This window comes from Lonchura striata, chromosome 4 (genome assembly GCF_046129695.1).
Source record: "Lonchura striata isolate bLonStr1 chromosome 4, bLonStr1.mat, whole genome shotgun sequence".
Taxonomy (NCBI): domain Eukaryota; kingdom Metazoa; phylum Chordata; class Aves; order Passeriformes; family Estrildidae; genus Lonchura; species Lonchura striata.
In genome coordinates this window covers 557,866-577,500 of record NC_134606.1, presented here as the reverse complement: position 1 = coordinate 577,500, position 19,635 = coordinate 557,866, and the positions used below count along the sequence as shown (strand labels likewise).

Sequence of the window (19,635 nt, the reverse complement as noted above, 5' to 3'; positions counted from 1 at the left end):
TGGGGCTGTTTGGCAGAAATCCCCAGGTCGTGCAAGGACCAGGCTGATGTGCCACGAGTTTGTGGGGCCTCAGGGCTGGGGGAGCCTGGGCGGAAGCACCACGGGAGCCATTGGGGCTGTTCCCATTCCCAGGGGCCTCATAGTGCTGAGCAGCAACACCAGCTACTACCTGAGCCCCCTGGAGACCCCTGAGCCAGGCCTCCATCTCATCCAGCGAGCAGAGCACCTGCCCATGCCGGGGGGCACCTGTGGGCACGGCCAGGACCTGGGCAGCACCATCGCTGGCATCGCCCAGCTCTTCCAGCCACGGCACCCACGGGTAAATCCTCAGGGAGAATCCTCGGGGAGAATCCTCAGGGTGAATCCTCACGGGTGAATCCTCAGGGGTAAATTCTCACGGGTAAATCCTCAGGGTGAATCCTCAGGGGTAAATCCTCAGGGTGAATCCTCAGGGAGAATCCTCAGGGAGAATCCTCAGGGTGAATTCTCAGGGAGAATCCTCAGGGGTAAATTCTCATGGGTAAATCCTCAGGGTGAATCCTCAGGGTGAATCCTCAGGGGTGAATCCTCAGGGTGAATCCTCAGGGGTAAATACTCATGGGTAAATCCTCAGGGGTGAATCCTCAGGAGTGAATCCTCAGGGGTAAATACTCATGGGTAAATCCTCAGGGTAAATCCTCAGGGTGAATCCTCAGGGGTAAATACTCATGGGTAAATCCTCACGGTTAAATCCTCACGGGTAAATCCTCACAGGTGAATCCTCAGAGGTAAATTCTCGTGGGTAAATTACACAGGATCTGTCTGGGGACAGGCAGAGGCCTGGGAGGGGCTCTTGGCACTGCTGACAGCTCCCGTGTCCCCGGCAGCTGGGCAGGCTGTGCAGGCAGGTGGTATGGGAGGGTCTGTGGGTGGCTTGCGTGGCTTGACTTTGGGCAGGAGACCCCAGAGGATGCCTGGCTCGGGTCTCGGTGCTGCATCTTACGGTGTGGGATGTGACGTGAGGTCATTTGGAGCCACCCAAATGTTCTGTCACCTTGTGCCTCAGTTTCCCCTCTCAGCTGTACCTCCTGAGCAGCTCTGTGGCGTCTGGAGGGTGCCCAGAGCCAAGGGCTGCCCCTCTTTGCTGAGCCCTGTGTCTGCCTGCAGGCCAGGAGGGACGCCTGGAGGACCATGAAGTACATGGAGCTCTTCATCGTTGCTGATCACACCCTGGTGAGTGCTGGGGCAGAAACCCTGGGTCCCTGTCTGTCTGCCCTGGATTTACCCCCTGGCCCTTCCCCATCCTCCTCTCTCTGCAGTACAGGAACCAGAACCTCAACCTGGGCCACACCAAGCAGCGCATCGTGGAGATCGCAAACTACGTGGACAAGGTGAGGGACCTGCCAGACCCTTGTGTGGCCCTCAGGGACTGTCCCCGGGTCACCAGGACAAGGAATCACCGAATTATGGCATCGTTAAGGCCAGAAAGCGTCTTCAAGGCCTTCGAGTCCAGTCATTCCCCAGCACTGCCAAGGCCACCACTGAGCATGTCCCCGAGTGCCACATGCAATGGCTTTAAATCCCGTCAGGGATGGGGACTGCACCCCTGTCCTGGGCAGCTGTGCCAGGGCTTGGCCACCCGTGAAGGAGCTCAGGAGCTCTCTGAGCAATGGTGGGAAGGGCTTTGTCACCCTGGGCTGAGCTCAGCAGGGGAGGTTCGCTGGCCCTGCCTGGGATCGGTGCCGGCATCCCTGGCAAGGAAGGGACACGCTGAGGTGTTGTCACTGAATGTCCTCGTGCCGCCCTGACTGGCCCCTGTGCCCACACCTTCCCTGTGGAGCCCCTGCTTGCAGGTGGATTTGGCTCAGCTGTGTTCTGGAGTCACACAGCCAGAGGGAAACAGGAGCCACTGTCGCACTACAGTGCGGAATAACTCACACACGTACGCTGGATGTAAAGGAGGGGAAAAGAGTAAAAGGAGGGAACTTTATTTTTGATCTTGTAATATATAGAATTCTAAAAGTGACAGTGGTTTGGAAGATGAAATTGCCACTTCTCTAACTACTCTGGTTAAACTAACAGTTTATCAATTTTTTCACAAAGAAGAGTGTAAAACAATTATTTACATGATAGTGCGTGCGAATTCTAGTAGAAATATGTAAACATTAAAAGGTATAGAACACTTTTAGAAGAGTTCCAAAAGAACAGGGGGACAGCCCACCAGCGGTAACGCCAGCAGGGAGGAGGGTGCCCAGGGAGTTCCAGTGCCCACCCTGCAGCTGTGCCCCCTGCAGTTCTACAGGCTGCTGAACATCAAGGTGGCCCTGATCGGGCTGGAGGTGTGGACGGAGCGGGACCAGTGCGCGGTGAGCAGCGACGCCAACGCCACGCTCTGGGCCTTCCTGCAGTGGCGGAGGTCGCTGAGGGCGCGCAAGAAGCACGACAACGCCCAGCTGCTGACGTGGGTGCTGGGCTGGGGGCTGGGCTAGGGGCTGGGTGCTGGGTGCTGGGTGCTGGGCTGGGGGCTGGGTGCTGGGTGCTGGGCTGGGTGCTGGGCTGGGGGCTGGGCTGGGGGCTGGGGACTGGGCTAGGGGCTGGGCTGGGTGCTGGGCTGGGTGCTGGGCTAGGGGCTGGGCTGGGTGCTGGGGACTGGGCTGGGTGCTGGGTGCTGGGGACTGGGCTAGGGGCTGGGCTGGGTGCTGGGTGCTGGGCTGGGGGCTGGGTGCTGGGCTGGGGGCTGGGCTGGGTGCTGGGGACTGGGCTGGGTGCTGGGTGCTGGGTGCTGGGCTGGGTGCTGGGCTGGGGGCTGGGTGCTGGGCTGGGTGCTGGGTGCTGGGTGCTGGGTGCTGGGTGCTGGGGGCTGGGTGCTGGGTGCTGGGTGCTGGGCTGGGGGCTGGGCTGGGTGCTGGGTGCTGGGCTGGGCTGGGTGCTGGGCTGGGGGCTGGGCTGGGTGCTGGGTGCTGGGCTGGGCTGGGTGCTGGGCTGGGGGCTGTGCTGGGTGCTGGGTGCTGGGCTGGGGGCTGGGTGCTGGGCTGGGGGCAGCAGGCGGGGGCTCCCCGCCGGGCTGGGTCTCCTGACCCCGCTGCTGAGCGGGCCCTGTCCTCCTGCCCGGGCAGAGGGAAGACCTTCGGGGGCACCACCATCGGAATGGCCCCGCTGGAGGGGATGTGCAGCGCCGATAACTCCGGAGGGGTCAGCGTGGTAAGGGGGCTGGGGTCCCTGTGCCACCCCGGCCTGCAGCCCCTGAGGCTGGGCGTGGGGTTGGGGTGCAGCCTGAAGGTGATGGGTGATGTAGCCCCTGACCCCTGATGTGCTGGCCAGGGGCACAGGGGGTGAGAAGGGGCTGCTGAAGGTCTCCCACCGCCAGCTCTGAGCTGGCAGCAGCGCTGGGATCTCCTGTGCTGCTCCTGTCCCTCGTGCTGAGGAGCCTCTCCCTGTTCCCTGCTTCTGCTCTCTGGATTTCTGCCCAGATAACTTCTCCTCCTCCTGATGGTGGCCCTGGGCATGCTGGGGTGGTCACGGTGGCCTTGGTGACCCTTGATCCTTGGGCAGGGTGGTGGGGGCACCCAGGTTTCTGGGGTTTGGGATGTGCCCCGGGTTTTAAGCAGTTGGCTCCAGCCAAGAGCTTCCCAGCAGTCCCACATGGGAATATCAGGAGACCAAACCCCACTCCTGCCACAAACCTTCCTCCAGCCCCTCCTGCCATGGCCCCCAGCTGCATCCCGGGGCCGCGGGGTCCCTCCCGTGCCCAGCCCCGCTCCCTGCTCTGGCTCAGCCCTGTCCCTCGCTGCTGGCTGTGCTGACACGTCCCTCCCCGGGCAGGACCACGCGGAGCAGCCCATCGGGGCCGCCGCCACCATGGCCCACGAGATCGGCCACAACTTCGGCATGGTCCACGACACCGCGGGCTGCTGCGTGGAGGCCACCCCCGAGCAGGGTGGCTGTGTCATGGCAGCAGCCACGGGGTGAGTGCTGCTGGCCCCGGCTGTGTCCCAGAGCCCGGGTTGTGTCCCCAGTGCCCTGGCTGTGTCCCAGTGCCCTGGCTGTGTCCCCAGAGCCTGGATTGTGTCCCCAGAGCCCTGGCTGTGTCCCCAGTGCCCTGGCTGTGTCCCCAGTGCCCTGGCTGTGTCCCAGTGCCCCAGCAGGCTGTGGGGCTGTGGGGCTGTGTGCAGGTGGGAGCGGGCAGGGAATGTTGTCACCTCTGCTCTGGAGCCAGGCTGGCAGAGCTGGGAATGCTCCCCTGGAGAAGGGAAGGCTCCAGGCAGAGCTCAGAGCCCCTTGCAGGGCCTGGAGGGGCTCCAGGAGAGCTGGAGAGGGACTGGGGACAAGGGACAGAGGGACAGGAGCCAGGGAATGGCTCCCACTGGGAAAGGGCAGCTTGGGCTGGGATCTTGGCAAGGAATTCCTGGCTGGGAGGGTGGGGAGGGGCTGGGCTGGAATTCCCAGATTTGCTGGGGCTCCCCCTGGATCCCTGGAGTGCCCAAGGCCAGGTTGGACACTGGGGCTGGAGCACCTGGGGCAGTGGGAGGTGTCCCTGCCGTGGATTGGTGGCACTGGGTGGGTTTCATAATCCATGTGGTTGGTGCCAGTTTCCTTTCCAGAGTCCTTCTCCCTTTGGGTTTTCCACCTCCTGAGCTTACACTCATCCCAGACATGCCTGCCCTGAGCAGAAGCAGCTGTTTGCTCCCCATTGTTTGAACCCACCTGCTCTTCCAATTGGGAAGGGGCAGTGGGACCCCACTTGTGGTTGCAGGGCTGCCAGACCCTGGCGTTGGTCCCACAGGATTCACCCTCTGCCTGGGCAGGTTGTGGTGGGAAAAGCACATTTCTGGCTGTGTTCAGCCTCTCCCTGTTTGCACAGCCATGTATGTGAATATATATAAATACATATAGGGTACCTTGGCTTGCTCAGCCTCCACAACCTGCAGGCACTTAAAGTTTCCCTCCAGCTCAAGAGATTTCAAAACCACTTTTAAAAAATATCCTCTGAGTCATCTTGAGAATGAGATGTCCTGATATGAAAATATTTTTCAGCTTTTAGAGGAAATGAAACTGTTTCAAAGAAGGGGGAAATGCTTCCTTCTTCTTCATAAACCACTGAAACCCCACAAATGGTGAAATCAGAGAAGAATCTTGCTCAGAGGTTCTGTGGAAAAAGAGTGTTTCTCCTGTTCCTCACTTAGTTCCTTACTGAGTTCCTACACATTGTAGGCTCTGACTGTTTTAGTTTTTGCTGCTCTCTGGGTCCTTTTTGGTGTTTCTTTTCCATATTTCTTTAAGTGATTTTCCCCCATCTCGGCTGCAGGGTGTTTTGGTGGCACAGGTGGTGTTTCCTGCTGTGCTCAGTGAGAACAGGAAGGGGTTTGCTTTGGGGAGCAGGGGGCCCTGCAGGTGTGGGGACCTGCCCTGGGCGGGCTGGGGGGTCTGCGGTGTCCCAGGGCAGAGGTGACCTCTGCAGCAGTGCTGAGGGGGCTGGGTCACACCTGGGGTGCCAGTCTCAGGAGGGGTTGATGCCCCAGGGGTGATGGACAGAGGCTCTGCCTGCCCCCATCCCATTCCTGAGGATTTGGGGTTCGCAGCTGTCCCCTGGCTGTTGGTCTGGCTGTGCCAGCTGGGGTGGCAGATGTTCCTGGGCTCAGTGACAATGGGGAAGCTGCCCAGGGGAGGGTTTGTGCCAGTTCGGCCGTGTCCTAATTCCCAGTTCTCACTGATTTCCCACCCTCTCCTGGCCCTGCTCCCGCCCTGTCCCCGCAGGCACCCCTTCCCTCGCGTGTTCAGCTCCTGCAGCAGGAGGCAGCTGGAGAACTACTTCCAGAAGGGAGGGGGAATGTGCCTCTTCAACCTGCCCGACACCAAGGACCTGGTGGTGGCACGGAAATGCGGCAACGGCTTCCGCGAGGAGGGGGAGGACTGCGACTGCGGGGAGGTGGAGGTACAGGGGTTCTCCTGGGACGTGGAGGGACAAAATGAACCCCTCCTGGATTGGAGGGACAGGGCTTCCTCCTGGGACCTGGAGGGACAAAATGAACCCCTCCTGGATTGGAGGGACAGGGGTTCTCCTGGGACGTGGAGGGACAAAATGAACCCCTCCTGGGATGTGGAGGGACAAAATGAACCCCTCCTGGGATTGGAGGGACAGGGGTTCTCCTGGGATGTGAAGGGACAAAATGAACCCCTCCTGGGATTGGAGGGACAGGGGTTCTCCTGGGACGTGGAGGGACAAAATGAAGCCCTCCTGGATTGGAGGGACAGGGGTTCCTCCTGGGACCTGGAGGGACAAAATGAACCCCTCCTGGATTGGAGGGACAGGGGTTCTCCTGGGATTGGAGGGACAAAATGAACCCCTCCTGGATTGGAGGGACAAAATGAACCCCTCTTGGATTGGAGGGACAGGGGTTCCTCCTGGGACCTGGAGGGACAAAATGAACCCCTCCTGGATTGGAGGGACAGGGGTTCCTCCTGGGACCTGGAGGGACAAAACAAACCCCTGCTGGGATCTGGAGGGACAGAGTGACCCTCCTGCAGCCCACCTCAGCTGAGGAAATTCCTGCACAGGGCATTTCCAAGGGAAGGGTTTGCTGTCACCAGAGGGACTCCATCCCAAGGGCTTTTCCCAGTCCCACCCTCCTGAATCTGTTCATCCCAGTCCTGATGACTTCTTGACTTCCCCCTGCCCTCTATGCCTCGGTTTCCCCGCTTGCAGGATGAGAAGGGCGATGCTGGGATGGGTGGAGAAGGGGCTGGGGCAGTGCTGGGGGGGATGGAGCCCCTGCCCACAGAGCTGTCCTCTCCACGCAGGAATGCACCAACCCCTGCTGCAACGCTCACAACTGCACGCTCAAGGAGGGGGCCCAGTGTGCCCACGGCGACTGCTGCCACAGCTGCAAGGTGAGAGCCCAGCCTGCCCACGCCTGCCCACCCTGTGCCCAGGGGATGAGGTGCAGACCTGGCCCTGCTGCTCCCTGGGAACTCCCGTGCTGTTTGTGTGTTTGTCCAGGCTCCTTGTGCCCAATGTGCAGGGTTCATGTCTAACCTTGTGTCTGCAGGTGAATCATGGAATGGGCTGGGCTGGAAGGGACGTCAGAGCCACCCAGGGCCACCCCTGCCATGGCAGGGACACCTCCCACTGTCCCAGGCTGCTCCAACCCCAGTGTCCAGCCTGGCCTTGAGCACTGCCAGGGATCCAGGGCAGCCCCAGCTGCTCTGGGCACCAGTGCCAGGGCCTTACACGCTGCTAGGGAACAATTCCTAATTCCCAATATCCCATCCATCCCCACCCCATGGCAGTGGGAGCCATTCCTGTGTCCTGTCCCTCCAGACCGTTTTCCAAACTGCCTCTCCAGGAGAATTCCCTCTGGCAGCTTGGTGCTGAGGACTGTGTCCCTGTACCCCAGCAGCCCCAGAGCCCCACAGGGACCCGTCAGATGTGACAGTGGCCAGCTGTGCCAGGAGGCACCCGGTGCCCCTGTGCCTGGCGAGTGCCCTGTGCCGTGTCCCCGCAGCTGAAGGTGGCCGGGACGGTGTGCCGGGAAGCGGCGGGCTCCTGCGACCTGCCGGAGTTCTGCACGGGCGCCTCCCCGTACTGCCCGGCCAACGTGTACCTGCTGGACGGCTCCTCCTGCGCCCGCGGCCAGGCCTACTGCAGCAACGGCATGTGCATGACGCACCAGCAGCAGTGCGTGCAGCTCTGGGGGCCAGGTCAGTGCCGGCCCCCCGATCTTCCCCTCCCAGCACCAGCCCGGGGGTCCCCGTGGGGCTGGGCTGCTGCACGGGGCTCTGGCACGGGTGCCCAGAGCAGCTGGGCTGCCCGGATCCCTGGGGTGTCCCAGGCCAGGCTGGCACTGGGGTTGGAGCAGCCTGGGACAGTGGGAGGGGTCCTTGCCACGGCAGGGTGGCACTGGGTTGGTTTAAGGTCTCCTAACCCAAACCATTCTCTGACCAAAATGCTCCACAAGACTCCAGAAAAAAGGGAATTTCATCCCTCCTGTCCCTGTCCTGGCACGCACAACAGCAGCTCTTGGGAGACCTTTCCATGGTGTTTTTGGCATGAGCATCCCCTGCTGCTCCTGCCTGGGGTTCCTTCATGAGCATCCCCTGCTGCTCCTGTGTCGGGTCCCTGCATGAGCATCTCCTGCTGCTGCTCCTGCCTGGGGTTCCTGTATGAGCATCCCCTGCTGCTGCTGTGTCGGGTCCCTTCAGGAGCATCCCCTGCTCCTGTGTCGGGTCCCTGCCTGCTGCCCGCCGTGCCCAGAGCTGTCCCTGTGTGCAGGAGCGTGGCCGGCGCCCGACGCCTGTTTCCAGGACGTGAACATGGCAGGGAACACCTACGGCAACTGCGGCAAGGACAGCCAGGGCCGCTACGTCAAGTGTGACAAGAGGTGGGCGCAGCGCTGGTGGTGTCCCCGTGTCCCCTCCCGCACCCACAGCTGCCCCTGCCACCCCTGCCACGCCACTGGGAGGGCCCTGCCTCAGCCTCAGGCATCAGCCCTTGGGCCAGCCCTGTTTTGTATGCCAGGAAGCCACCAGGTCCTCCTGGGCTCTGTCCTCATCGCTGCTGGGAGCTGGGACTGGGTGGTCGCCAGGTGTTTTCCAGCCTAAGCCATCCTGTGATCCTGTTGTGCCACCACGAGCAGCTCCCAGCCCAGCCTGGTGGGAAATCAAAGCCCGTGCCAGGTGGAGATGCTGTTCAGGGAGGGTGTGCTCTCCCAGTTCAGGGAGGGTGTGCTCTCTGGTGTTCCCAGTGATTCCAGGGATTTTAGAGCTTCCCCTACCTCTGGCTGGTCCCCCTGAGCAAAACAAGAATTGGGAGGAGAACTGGGACGGCAGAAAGGCAGGGAGATGGTTCAGGGAGTGGGAGGAGACACCCAAGTTCTCGGTTCAGTTCAGTTCCCTCCATCGTTTCTGTGCTGTCCATGATTTAACCTGCTGAGCCTCTCCAGCCTGGCCCTGAATCCAGTGGGAATGAGCCCCCAGGTGTGGGATGGTGGGGCTGGGGGCTGCTGCCCCCGTCCCAGCTGCCCTCGGCCGTGCCCGCTGCAGGGATGCCATGTGTGGGAAGATCCAGTGCCAGAGCTCTGCCAAGAAGCCGCAGGGCACCAACACGGTGTCCATCGACACCACGATCCGCTTCAAGGGCCGCGAGGTCAAGTGCCGGGGCACCTTCGTCTACAGCGCCAAGGACGACCAGGAGGACCTGTCCGACCCTGGGCTGGTCCTGACGGGCACCAAGTGCGGGGATGGGATGGTGAGTGCCCCTTCCTGCCCTGGGCTCTGCTGCGGGGCACCTTCTCCGGGCTCTGACCCAGCTCCAGGGTGCACGTGGCTCTTCCCTGCTCACAGCCAGCCCTGGGAGCGGCTCCTTCCCCTCCTGCAGACATTGTCTCGGTGACACCGCGACTGCTGCCACCAGGTGTTTGTAGGCCACCAGGTTCTTCTCAGCCGGGGCATTTGTGGGCATCACCAGATGTGCAGTCGTGTTTAGGCCACCAGATTGTTCTCTGTGCCCTCCAAGCTTCTTCACCAAATCGGGTCAGAATGGAGCAAGCCCATTGGGAATTGCCCCAGGATTTGATGGATGAGGTTCCCTCCTATAAGAAGATTGTTTCCCAGAGGAAACAGGAGATCTCTGCCAGGAGTCAGCGTGACAAACCCAGTGCCAACTGGGCATTGGTCTCTGCAGCCCCTGCATCTCAAGGACTTTGGAGGGGGCCAGTTGAGCTGAGAGAGGGCAGAGGCTGGTGGAGGACAGGGAAGGACGGATGTGTTCCAGGGGAAGCTGGCTGTGGAGACACAGCCTTCCCTGTTTGGCATTTTAACAGTGGAATTTTCTTTGGGAAGGCCAAAACGGTGACATTTTCATGAGGAAATATGGCCAGTTCTGAAATCCAGCATTGTTTATTTTGGCCAGTGCCTGGGTTTTAGGGCCAAATGGGAAATGGCTTCTCCAGGAGGTGGGCTGGGAGTGGTGGTGGCTGGGCTCTGGATAGGGAATGGGAGTGGAATCCCTTGGCTGGAGCTGTGTGATTTCACCACCCCGCATTTTCCAGCAGTCAGATCCTTTGGAGAGCCCCCACCAGTGCCACCAGTGCCCTGTCCCGGGTCCCTCTCTGACCACAGCCCTCGTTCCCTCCCAGGTGTGCAAGGACCGGCGGTGCCAGAACGCGTCCCTGTTTGAGCTGGAGAAGTGCGTGTCCCGCTGCCACGGCCACGGGGTGAGCCCTGCTGGCACTGCTGGCACTGGGACGAGGGCAGGGCTCGGAGCCAAACCAGACGTGTCCCACGGGGATGGGCCCTGCCACCCAGAGCATTTGTGCCTCTCAGACCCGTCTGTGTCTCAGCCCCAGGTGGGGCTGGGCTGGGACCTTGGCTCACCCGAGCCCAAGAGAGAGGAAGAAGATGGGTTGTGCTGCAAGGACCATCTGCAAAACTTGGATCAGGGTCTGATTTGAGCTGGAGAGTGTTTGGAGCTCAGAGCAGGTGCCTGGTCCCCCCGAGAGCAAAACAAGAGTTGGAAGGAGAACTGGGACAGCAGAAAGGCAGGGAAATGGTTCAGGAGTGGGAGGAGACACCAAAGCTCTCTGCTCAGTTCTCCAAAGCTGAAAGGTTACAGAGGTTTGAGCTCTGTGGAGGGCAGGGCTTTGTCAGATGAGGCATCAGGAACTGCTGTGGGAACTCCTGCTGGGTTGAGGATGTGACAGGTAAAACATCTGCTTTACCCTTTTGGGACAGGTAAAACACCCACACCTACCCTTTTGTTCTGCCCAGCAAGGTTAAGGCTCTCAGAGCTGGAGCTGCTCAGCCTGGAGATGAGAAGGTTCTGGAGAGACCTTCTGGCACCTCCCAGCACTGAAAGGGGCTTATAAAAAAGAGAGGGGGTCATTTTTCCATGGGCAGATAGTGACAGGACCAGGGGGAATGGCTTCAAACTGAAAGAAGAGATGTAGATGGGATCTTGGGTGGGAACTGTTACCTGGCAGGGTGTGAGGCCCTGGCACAGGTGCCCAGAGCAGCTGGGGCTGCCCCTGGATCCCTGGAATGTCCAAGGCCAGGTTGGACAGGGCTTGGAGTGACCTGGGACAGTGGGAGGTGTCCCTGCCATGGCAGGGGTGGCACTGGAGGACCTTTAAGGTCCTTTCCACCTAAACCATTCCAGGATCCTGTTATGTCCAAGGGGGAGCATTGTCAGGGGTGAAGCTTCTTCAGCCCAGACTCGTGTCACCATCTGTTCATTCCTGCCCTATGGACCATCACTGCCACACACCCCTGCTGGTGTCCAAGCCTCTCCTGTGTCCCCAGGTGTGCAACAGCAACAAGAACTGTCACTGTGACCCCGGCTGGGCACCCCCGTTCTGCGAGAAGCCGGGCCTGGGTGGCAGCGTGGACAGTGGCCCCGTGCAGAGCCACAGTGAGTCACAGCTTGTCCCCATGCCCCGAGGTGCCAGGGGAGGGTTGGCTGCTTCCAGAGGGGCTGCCTGGGGCCTGTCCGGGCTGCCCCACCGTCTGTGCCCAGCTCTGGCTGCTTGGTGGCCACCCATTGCCACCAGAGGCCACCGAGGGCCCGCTCCCTTCCTGGAGCTGGGACCAGCAGGCATGTCTCCAGCTCGGCCCACCAGGAATGGGCAGATGGGGTCACCACGTCCACCGAGCCAGGCCAGAGGCCGGTGGCTGTCCCAGTCCCTCACTTGTCCGTGTGCTTCCCCTGGCAGACCACGAGTCCATCCTGATCGCCCTCGCCGTCATCTCCCTGTTCCTGCTGCCCGCCCTGGCGCTGAGCCTCTCCTACTGGTACCGCCAGGAGAACTCCCTGCTCAGCAGGTGGATCAAGGAGACCCGGCTCCGGGGGGCCTGCAGGTGTGTGGGGCACCCCAAACCTTCTCTGCCCAGCTCCCAGTGCAGCCTGGGACCTGCTGCACCCGGCCTGGGGGGTCTGCGGGAGCTGCACGGACCCTGCTGCGCTGTGAGACCTGCTCTGGGGTCTCAGCAGCTTTTCCTGGAAGTCCAAGGCTCCCAGCAATTCCCTGAGCCCAGGATGTGAAAGGTCCTCTGGACAGGACAATCCCAGGGAGGGGTGGAGGTGGCCTGGTGTCAAGGACAATTCTTATTCCTTGCAGGCTGCCCATCACAGACTGACCATCCCTGCTCCACACTGACCATCCCTGTCCTGCACTGACCATCCCTGTCCTGCACTGACCATCCCTGTCCCGCACTGACCATCCCTGCTCCACACTGACCATCCCTGTCCTGCACTGACCATCCCTGTCCCGCACTGACCATCCCTGTCCCACACTGACCATCCCTGCTCCACACTGACCATCCCTGTCCTGCACTGACCATCCCTGTCCTGCACTGACCATCCCTGTCCCACACTGACCATCCCTGCTCCACACTGACCATCCCTGCTCCACACTGACCATCCCTGTCCCACACTGACCATCCCTGTCCCACACTGACCATCCCTGCTCCACACTGACCATCCCTGCTCCACACTGACCATCCCTGCTCCACACTGACCATCCCTGTCCCGCACTGACCATCCCTGCTCCACACTGACCATCCCTGTCCTGCACTGACCATCCCTGCTCCACACTGACCATCCCTGCTCCACACTGACCATCCCTGTCCCGCACTGACCATCCCTGTCCCGCACTGACCATCCCTGTCCTGCACTGACCATCCCTGTCCTGCACTGACCATCCCTGTCCCGCACTGACCATCCCTGTCCTGCACTGACCATCCCTGCTCCACACTGACCATCCCTGTCCTGCACTGACCATCCCTGTCCTGCACTGACCATCCCTGTCCCACACTGACCATCCCTGCTCCACACTGACCATCCCTGCTCCACACTGACCATCCCTGTCCCACACTGACCATCCCTGTCCCACACTGACCATCCCTGCTCCACACTGACCATCCCTGCTCCACACTGACCATCCCTGCTCCACACTGACCATCCCTGTCCCGCACTGACCATCCCTGCTCCACACTGACCATCCCTGTCCTGCACTGACCATCCCTGCTCCACACTGACCATCCCTGCTCCACACTGACCATCCCTGTCCCGCACTGACCATCCCTGTCCCGCACTGACCATCCCTGTCCCACACTGACCATCCCTGCTCCACACTGACCATCCCTGTCCCACACTGACCATCCCTGTCCTGCACTGACCATCCCTGCTCCACACTGACCATCCCTGCTGCCCATCAGTGAGGGCTGGCTGTTAATGAGGAGTTAATTGACACAGGGCATTAATTGACACCACGTTCCTCCCCAAACCTGCTTTTGAGGCAGCTGGTGCTCCCCTGGTTGCTTTATTTTGCCATTTCCCTAATTCCCAGCAGGAACAAATCCACGGGGCGGAAGTCGAGCAGTGCCCATCCCAAAGCTGCTTTCACCCTGAGGAACATTTCAGCTTCCAGCCACCCCACTAAGGTCAGTGAAAACTCACCAAGGTCAGGATCACTCACTGAGGTCAGGGATAACTCACCAAGGTCAGGATAACTCACTACTAAGCTTGGGATAACTCATCTGCCAGGTTTGATTCCCTGCTGGGATGTGAAGCCTGTGGATTTCACACCTGCTCCCAGGAACTGGGCAAGCCCTGACGCCCTGTGCTGGTCCTGCCTCATGTCTGCACTGAGCTCATCCCTTCTAAAACTGAGTTTGTTGAGCTCAAACTCCCCTGGTGATAGCCAGGAGCCTCCATTGGGAAATTTCCCATATGGAAAAGGGATAGATGGGAGTGAGGGATGATCACAGCCCTGTGCTGGGGGGTGGGGGGGTGGTATTTTCTGATGTTAATGAGCCCAAAATCCAAACAAAGTTGATACTTGTCTTTGTAGTTTGATTTATGGTGTCCTGTTCTTCCTTCTCGGGTCATTGCTCTTGGCTCCTGCAGGTTTGGTTATTCCTTCATTTGGTTATTCCCTCGTTTTCTAGTTCTTTTATTTATCCTGTAGCACACTTCAGTGAATTTTTAACTTCTAGCCTGCATTGGTGCTTTTTGGGCACTAGGGCTGAATTTAGGAAGAATTCAGGTTTTTTGGGTGTCTCTCATCTGCTGGAAATCTGGTGTGGATCCAGCAGAGCTGACCCTGCTCTGGATCTCCAGCACCCTTCTCATGCCTGTGTGTTCCCATGGTAACAAACACAGAACCACGGAATCAGGAAGGTTGGAAATGCCCTCTGATGTCCGTATCTAAGAGCATCCAATCCAGCCATCAACACTGCCAGCTTCACCACTGACCCTGTGCAGCTTTTGGGTGGGATGGTGAGAGTGGTGGCCCCAGAAAGTGGTCCCAGTGGTCCTCCTGCAGCTCCCGAGAACCCAGGCCTGGAGGGGACATCTGCTGTTCATGCCCAGAAGGCAGCCTGAGGATGTTCCTCAGCCTTGCTTTTCTCCTGGAGAAGCAGCCCAAGGATGCTCCACCAGAATGTTCCCAGCCTTGCTTTTCTCCTGGAGAAGCAGCCCAAGGATGCTCCACCAGAATGTTCCCAGCCTTGCTTTTCTGCAGGAGAAGCAGCCCGAGGATGTCCCCCAGCTGTGCTTTTCTCCTTCTCACAGCAGGGTCCACGGACCGCGTTCCTCCCCAAAGCCGGCGCTGCCCCGCCCGGCTCTCAGCCCGTCAACGTCGTGCACCCGCTTCGCCCGGCTCCCCACTCCATCCCCCCCCGCCCCAGAGACCCCAGACCCGCCAGGCCCCCTCCCCCGGCCAGCAGATCACCCCTGGTCCCCGCCAAAGCCGGCGCCTCCCAGGCCAAGCTCCCTGCTCCGAAGAAGCCTCTTCCCTGCAGCCCCGTGAGGAGCCCACAGGTGAGCTCTGCTGTGCCCCCAGACCAGGGGGGCTCCCGGGTGCTGCCTGGGCTCGGGCTGGGCTCTGCTGAGGAGCTGTCTCAGCCCCTGAGGCTGGACCTGTGCTAATTGCAGGAAGCCCGTCACATCTGAGGTGTTTTAAGGTTTTTTTGGGTGTTCTGTGCTTTGAAACTTCCCAGCTCTGCACGGGAGGGAGGTTTGAGGGCTCCCTGGATGTTCCTCTAAGGGTTCTGCCTGTTCCCTTTGTGATCCCAGGTGGTCCCGAAGCAGCAGCCCCCGCGCCGGCCGCTGCCGGGGAGTCCTCTCCTGGCCAAGGAGCTGCCCCCTGCCCACGGACAGACCCTGCTGGTCATGGTCCCTCCTACCAACTTCAGCGTGCTGGGGAAGAGCGGCTCCAGCCACCCCACGAGGCCGTCCAAGTGAGCAGGGAGGGAGGAGCTGGGTGTCCCCCAGAGCTGGGTCCGGCTGGGGGGCACTGGGGGTCCCGTGGGAGGGACACCCCAAAGGGCTGCAGCCACCAGGAGTGGCAGAGGGAGGCCCAGGTGTGGTGGAAGGTGCCATGGGAGGGAGATGCCAGCCCCTGGGAGTGCCCCTGGCCTCCCAGCCCAGCGCCTGGAGGGAGCTGCTGGGGCTGCTGGGGATGAGGGACAGAAGGGAGGGATGCTGATGCTCTCTCATCTTTCCTCCTGCAGACCGATGCCACCTCAGAGGTGAGTAGAGAACATCTGTAGAGCCCTGTGGTGGGGTGGCTTTGGGCAAGCACTGGGCTGGGCAATGGGGATCAATCCACCTTCCCGGGGGCTCCTGGATCAGCAGGACACGGTCCCTCGGGCACCCCAGCACGGGCACCTGTGCCCCAGGGAATGGAGGGTGGGGGTTGTGCAGTTTGGAGTTGGGAGGTAAAGCCCAAGTCCTTTAGAGTGCCACTCCTGCTCCCAGCTCCCTGCACTGCTGAACGCTCTGGGTGTGGGGCAGCGGGGCCTCGGGGCCCACTCCTGACAGCCAGACTGGGGCCGTGTCCGTGGAGGAGCTCCTGAGCTGGGGAGGGTGCTGGTGGGGCTCATGGGTGCTGCACTCAAACCACTCGTCTCCTTTCTCTTTCCTCTTGCTCCAGGCCAGTCCCAGCCGTCAAAGTCCAGTCCACCTCCTTCTCCTCAAAGAAGTGACAGTCCCAGGAGCCACCCACCCTTCCTGAGCTGGCTCTCCTGATTTGCACTGCTGTGGCCACAGGGCTCTCCCGTTCCTCTTGTTTTAGTAACCCTTTTGATACCAGAGGACTATTTTTGTAAGACAGAATTTGTACTCAGCACACAAACTGTAGTGGTGGGGTGGACAGGGGACATCGGTACCATGGCTGGACCAGGGGTTGGTTGGAGGTGGGGCTTCCATGACAGAAATCCCACCACAGCTCTTGGCACTGCTTCCTGGCCAGTTTCCCTCCCAGCTTCAGTTCTTCTGACATTGCACACGGGCTGGGATGGGTGACTGGGGGAGTGACCATCCCCACCCACGGAATATCTGGTGACAGCGTGATGTCCTTGCAGCTACCTCCTCCTCCTCCTCCTCCTCCAGGCCTGCGAGTCCCAGCCCCAGCAGCTCCTTGCTGGGCATCGTCTCGGGGGCATGTCTGCCAGGACAGAAACCCGGTGCCCAGTCTGGACTGGGCACGTAGTGCTGGGACATTTCCATGAAGGATCCAAGTTCTCAGGCTCCTCCTGACCTCCTGTCCGATTGCACAAGGAAAAGCGGTGACGATCCTGGGGTCACCTGGAAGGAGAAACTCTCTGGGAATGTTTGAATGCCCCAGGTGCCAGTGGCAGCTGCTTCCCAGGGTGCTTTTGAGGGGCTCGGGAGCCCTCACAACGTTGCCCATTCCCTGCTCCTGGGCCAAGCCCAGCAGAGGCTCCGGGAGCCGCTCTCGCTCCAAGGGGAAGGAGCCGGGAACAAGAGCAGGAGAACTCCTGCCCGTGCCACTGGCTTGTCCCAAGCCTCGGCCAAGCCGCTGCATTTCTCTGTGCCTCAGTCCCCCATCGGGGGTGTTTCCTACCTCACAGGGCTGTTGTGAGGTTTGACAAAGGGATTCTTGGCAGGGCCTCCCAACCCTCCGTCCAAGGTGCTGTTGACCTGCACAGTTTGTGCCACTTTCCTGTGACTTGACCTGCGGCTCGATCAGGGTCTGAGATGACAACAAAGACTTTGAAAAGTCCCCTGGCTCCTCTGGCTCTTTCCTTGCTCCCTGTCCCCTGAGCCTTCCCTGCAGCATCTTCAGGAGGAATTTCTCCATGGAAGCGCTGGTCAGGCACTGGAAGGGGCTGCTCAGGGAGGTTTGCGGTGCGCATTCCTGGAGGTGTCCAAGGAAGGCCTGGATGTGGCACTCAGAGCTCTGGGCTGGGTCACACTGGGTCACACAGTGTCACACTGGGTCACAGTGCCACTGGGTCACACTGGGTCACACACTGTCACACTGTGTCACAGTGCCACTGGGTCACACTGGGTCACACAGTGTCACACTGGGTCACACTGGATCTGGGGGCTCAGGCTGAGCTCTCCAGGCTGGGGAGGGGTGGGCAGAGCCCCCGTTGTGCCTCAGGGCTGCTGCACAGCGGGGCTGGCCCGGGGCTCAGCCCAGCCCGGCCCGGCCCAGCTGCTGTGGGTCCGGCTGGGTCCCTGCTCGGACAGGGCTATGGGGCTGTCTCAGGGATATGGGGCTGTCTCAGGGCTGTGGGGCTGTCTCAGGGATATGGGGCTGTCTCAGGGGCCGTGGGGCTGTCTCAGGGATATGGGGCTGTCTCAGGGCTGTGGGGGTGTCTCAGAGCTGTGGGGCTGTCTCAGGGCTATGGGGCTGTCTCAGGGCTGTGGGGGTGTCTCAGGGCTGTGGGGCTGTCTCAGGGCTATGGGGCTGTCTCAGGGCTATGGGGCTGTCTCAGGGCTGTGGGGCTGTCTCAGGGATATGGGGCTGTCTCAGGGGCCGTGGGGCTGTCTCAGGGATATGGGGCTGTCTCAGGGCTGTGGGGGTGTCTCAGAGCTGTGGGGCTGTCTCAGGGCTATGGGGCTGTCTCAGGGCTGTGGGGGTGTCTCAGGGCTGTGGGGCTGTCTCAGGGCTATGGGGCTGTCTCAGGGCTATGGGGCTGTCTCAGGGCTGTGGGGCTGTCTCAGGGATATGGGGCTGTCTCAGGGGCCGTGGGGCTGTCTCAGGGATATGGGGCTGTCTCAGGGCTGTGGGGGTGTCTCAGAGCTGTGGGGCTGTCTCAGGGCTATGGGGCTGTCTCAGGGCTGTGGGGGTGTCTCAGGGCTGTGGGGCTGTCTCAGGGCTATGGGGCTGTCTCAGGGCTATGGGGCTGTCTCAGGGCTGTGGGGCTGTCTCAGGGATATGGGGCTGTCTCAGGGGCCGTGGGGCTGTCTCAGGGATATGGGGCTGTCTCAGGGCTGTGGGGGTGTCTCAGAGCTGTGGGGCTCTCTCAGGCTGATGCTCCGGGTTCCAGCTCGTCTGTAGGGCTCTCTCATGGCCGTGGGGCTCTCTCAGGGCTGTGGGGCTCTCTCAGGCCAATGCTCCGGGTCCCGGCTCAGCCGTGGGGCTCTCTCAGGGATATGGGGCTCTCCCCGGGCCCCGGGGCTCTCCCCGGGCCCCGGGGCTCTCCCGGCCGATGCCCCGGGTCGCTGCCGAGCCCGGGTCCCTGCCGAGCCCGGGTCCCGCTGTGCCCGGGTGTCCCTCCTGCCGCAGCCCTGGCCGCGGGGCCCGGGCCGTGCTCCGGGTGCCGGGCGGCTCTAGATGGCAGCAGATGGCCACGGACGCTCTGCTCAGCCTCCCCGGGCTTCTGGGCCAGCCGGGACCGGCTCCTCGAGCGCGGCTTTTCTCCCCTGGCCCGAATTGCACAAATCCATTGAAATCATCGGTGGCCATGAGAGCCCCGAGCGCTCCTGGCGGCTCGCTGGGCTCCCAGCTGGGTCCTGCGGGCCTCGCCTCTCATCCAGTGCGATATGTGAGCGGCCGGGAACGCTCCCCTGGGGAAGGGAAAATCCAGGGAATGCTCAGAGTCCCTGCAGGGGCTCCAAGAGAGCTGGAGAGGGACTGGGGACAAGGGACAGAGGGACAGGAGCCAGGGAATGGCTCCCACTGGGAAAGGGCAGCTTGGGCTGGGATCTTGGCAAGGAATTCCTGGCTGGAATGGAATTCCCAGATTTGCTGGGGCTGCCCCTGGATCCCTGGAGTGCCCAAGGCCAGGTTGGACATTGGGTCTGGGAGCAGCCTGGCACAGTGGGAGGTGTCCCTGCCATGGCAGGGGTGCCACTGGGTGGGACTTGAGGTCCCTTCCCACCCAAACCATTCCAGGATTTCCCTGGCCTTTCCGGGTCTCTCCCCCACCACTGAAGCTGTTTGGGATCTCCTCCATCTCAGGCAGATGCTGTCTCTGTGTCCCTGCCTTGCTTCCCCTCTCCACACCTTGATTCCCATTCTCCAGGCCTTGGCTCCCCTCAGATGTCAAATGGAGTCTCCGGTCCCACCTGTGCTGACCCACAGCAGGGTCCTGTGACAGCCTTGTCCCCTCAGGGTGTGCCAGGGCTGAGGAGGGACACGGAGCAGGGCCAGGTGATGGGGGGACAGGGGGTCCCGGTGGTCCCAGGGAGCTCTGAGGCTCTCCTGGCACTCTGGGGAAGCCACCTGGGGACAAGGAGTTCCCTCCTCTGCTCCCTGGAGCCCAGGCTGGGAGCTGCTCCAGCTTGCCCAGTTTGCTGTGGCATCCTGGCCCAGGCAGGCTCTGTCCCCCGGTGCAGGACAAGGTGACATGGCTGATGTGAGCTGTAAAGCCATGGAATATCCCAGCTGGATCATCCAGGATTCT

The 19,635-nt window shown here is 61.2% G+C and overlaps 1 protein-coding gene across 1 annotated transcript in view; it reads left to right on the top strand.

Moving 5' to 3' along the window:
* ADAM33 (ADAM metallopeptidase domain 33) overlaps positions 1–16,108 on the top strand; it is a 32,688-nt gene extending 16,580 nt beyond the window's left edge. The window contains exons 6-24 of the mRNA XM_077782540.1: positions 133–319; positions 1,147–1,212; positions 1,299–1,370; positions 2,274–2,440; positions 3,096–3,180; positions 3,802–3,944; positions 5,734–5,911; positions 6,778–6,867; positions 7,482–7,677; positions 8,249–8,357; positions 9,019–9,223; positions 10,113–10,190; positions 11,275–11,383; positions 11,685–11,829; positions 13,320–13,413; positions 14,546–14,794; positions 15,050–15,213; positions 15,487–15,504; positions 15,909–16,108. Of these exons, the coding sequence (XP_077638666.1) occupies positions 133–319; positions 1,147–1,212; positions 1,299–1,370; positions 2,274–2,440; positions 3,096–3,180; positions 3,802–3,944; positions 5,734–5,911; positions 6,778–6,867; positions 7,482–7,677; positions 8,249–8,357; positions 9,019–9,223; positions 10,113–10,190; positions 11,275–11,383; positions 11,685–11,829; positions 13,320–13,413; positions 14,546–14,794; positions 15,050–15,213; positions 15,487–15,504; positions 15,909–15,960 (2,407 nt within the window). The 3' untranslated portion in view covers positions 15,961–16,108. The remainder of the gene's footprint in view (positions 1–132; positions 320–1,146; positions 1,213–1,298; positions 1,371–2,273; positions 2,441–3,095; positions 3,181–3,801; positions 3,945–5,733; positions 5,912–6,777; positions 6,868–7,481; positions 7,678–8,248; positions 8,358–9,018; positions 9,224–10,112; positions 10,191–11,274; positions 11,384–11,684; positions 11,830–13,319; positions 13,414–14,545; positions 14,795–15,049; positions 15,214–15,486; positions 15,505–15,908) is intronic.
* Positions 16,109–19,635: the final 3,527 nt, after the last annotated feature.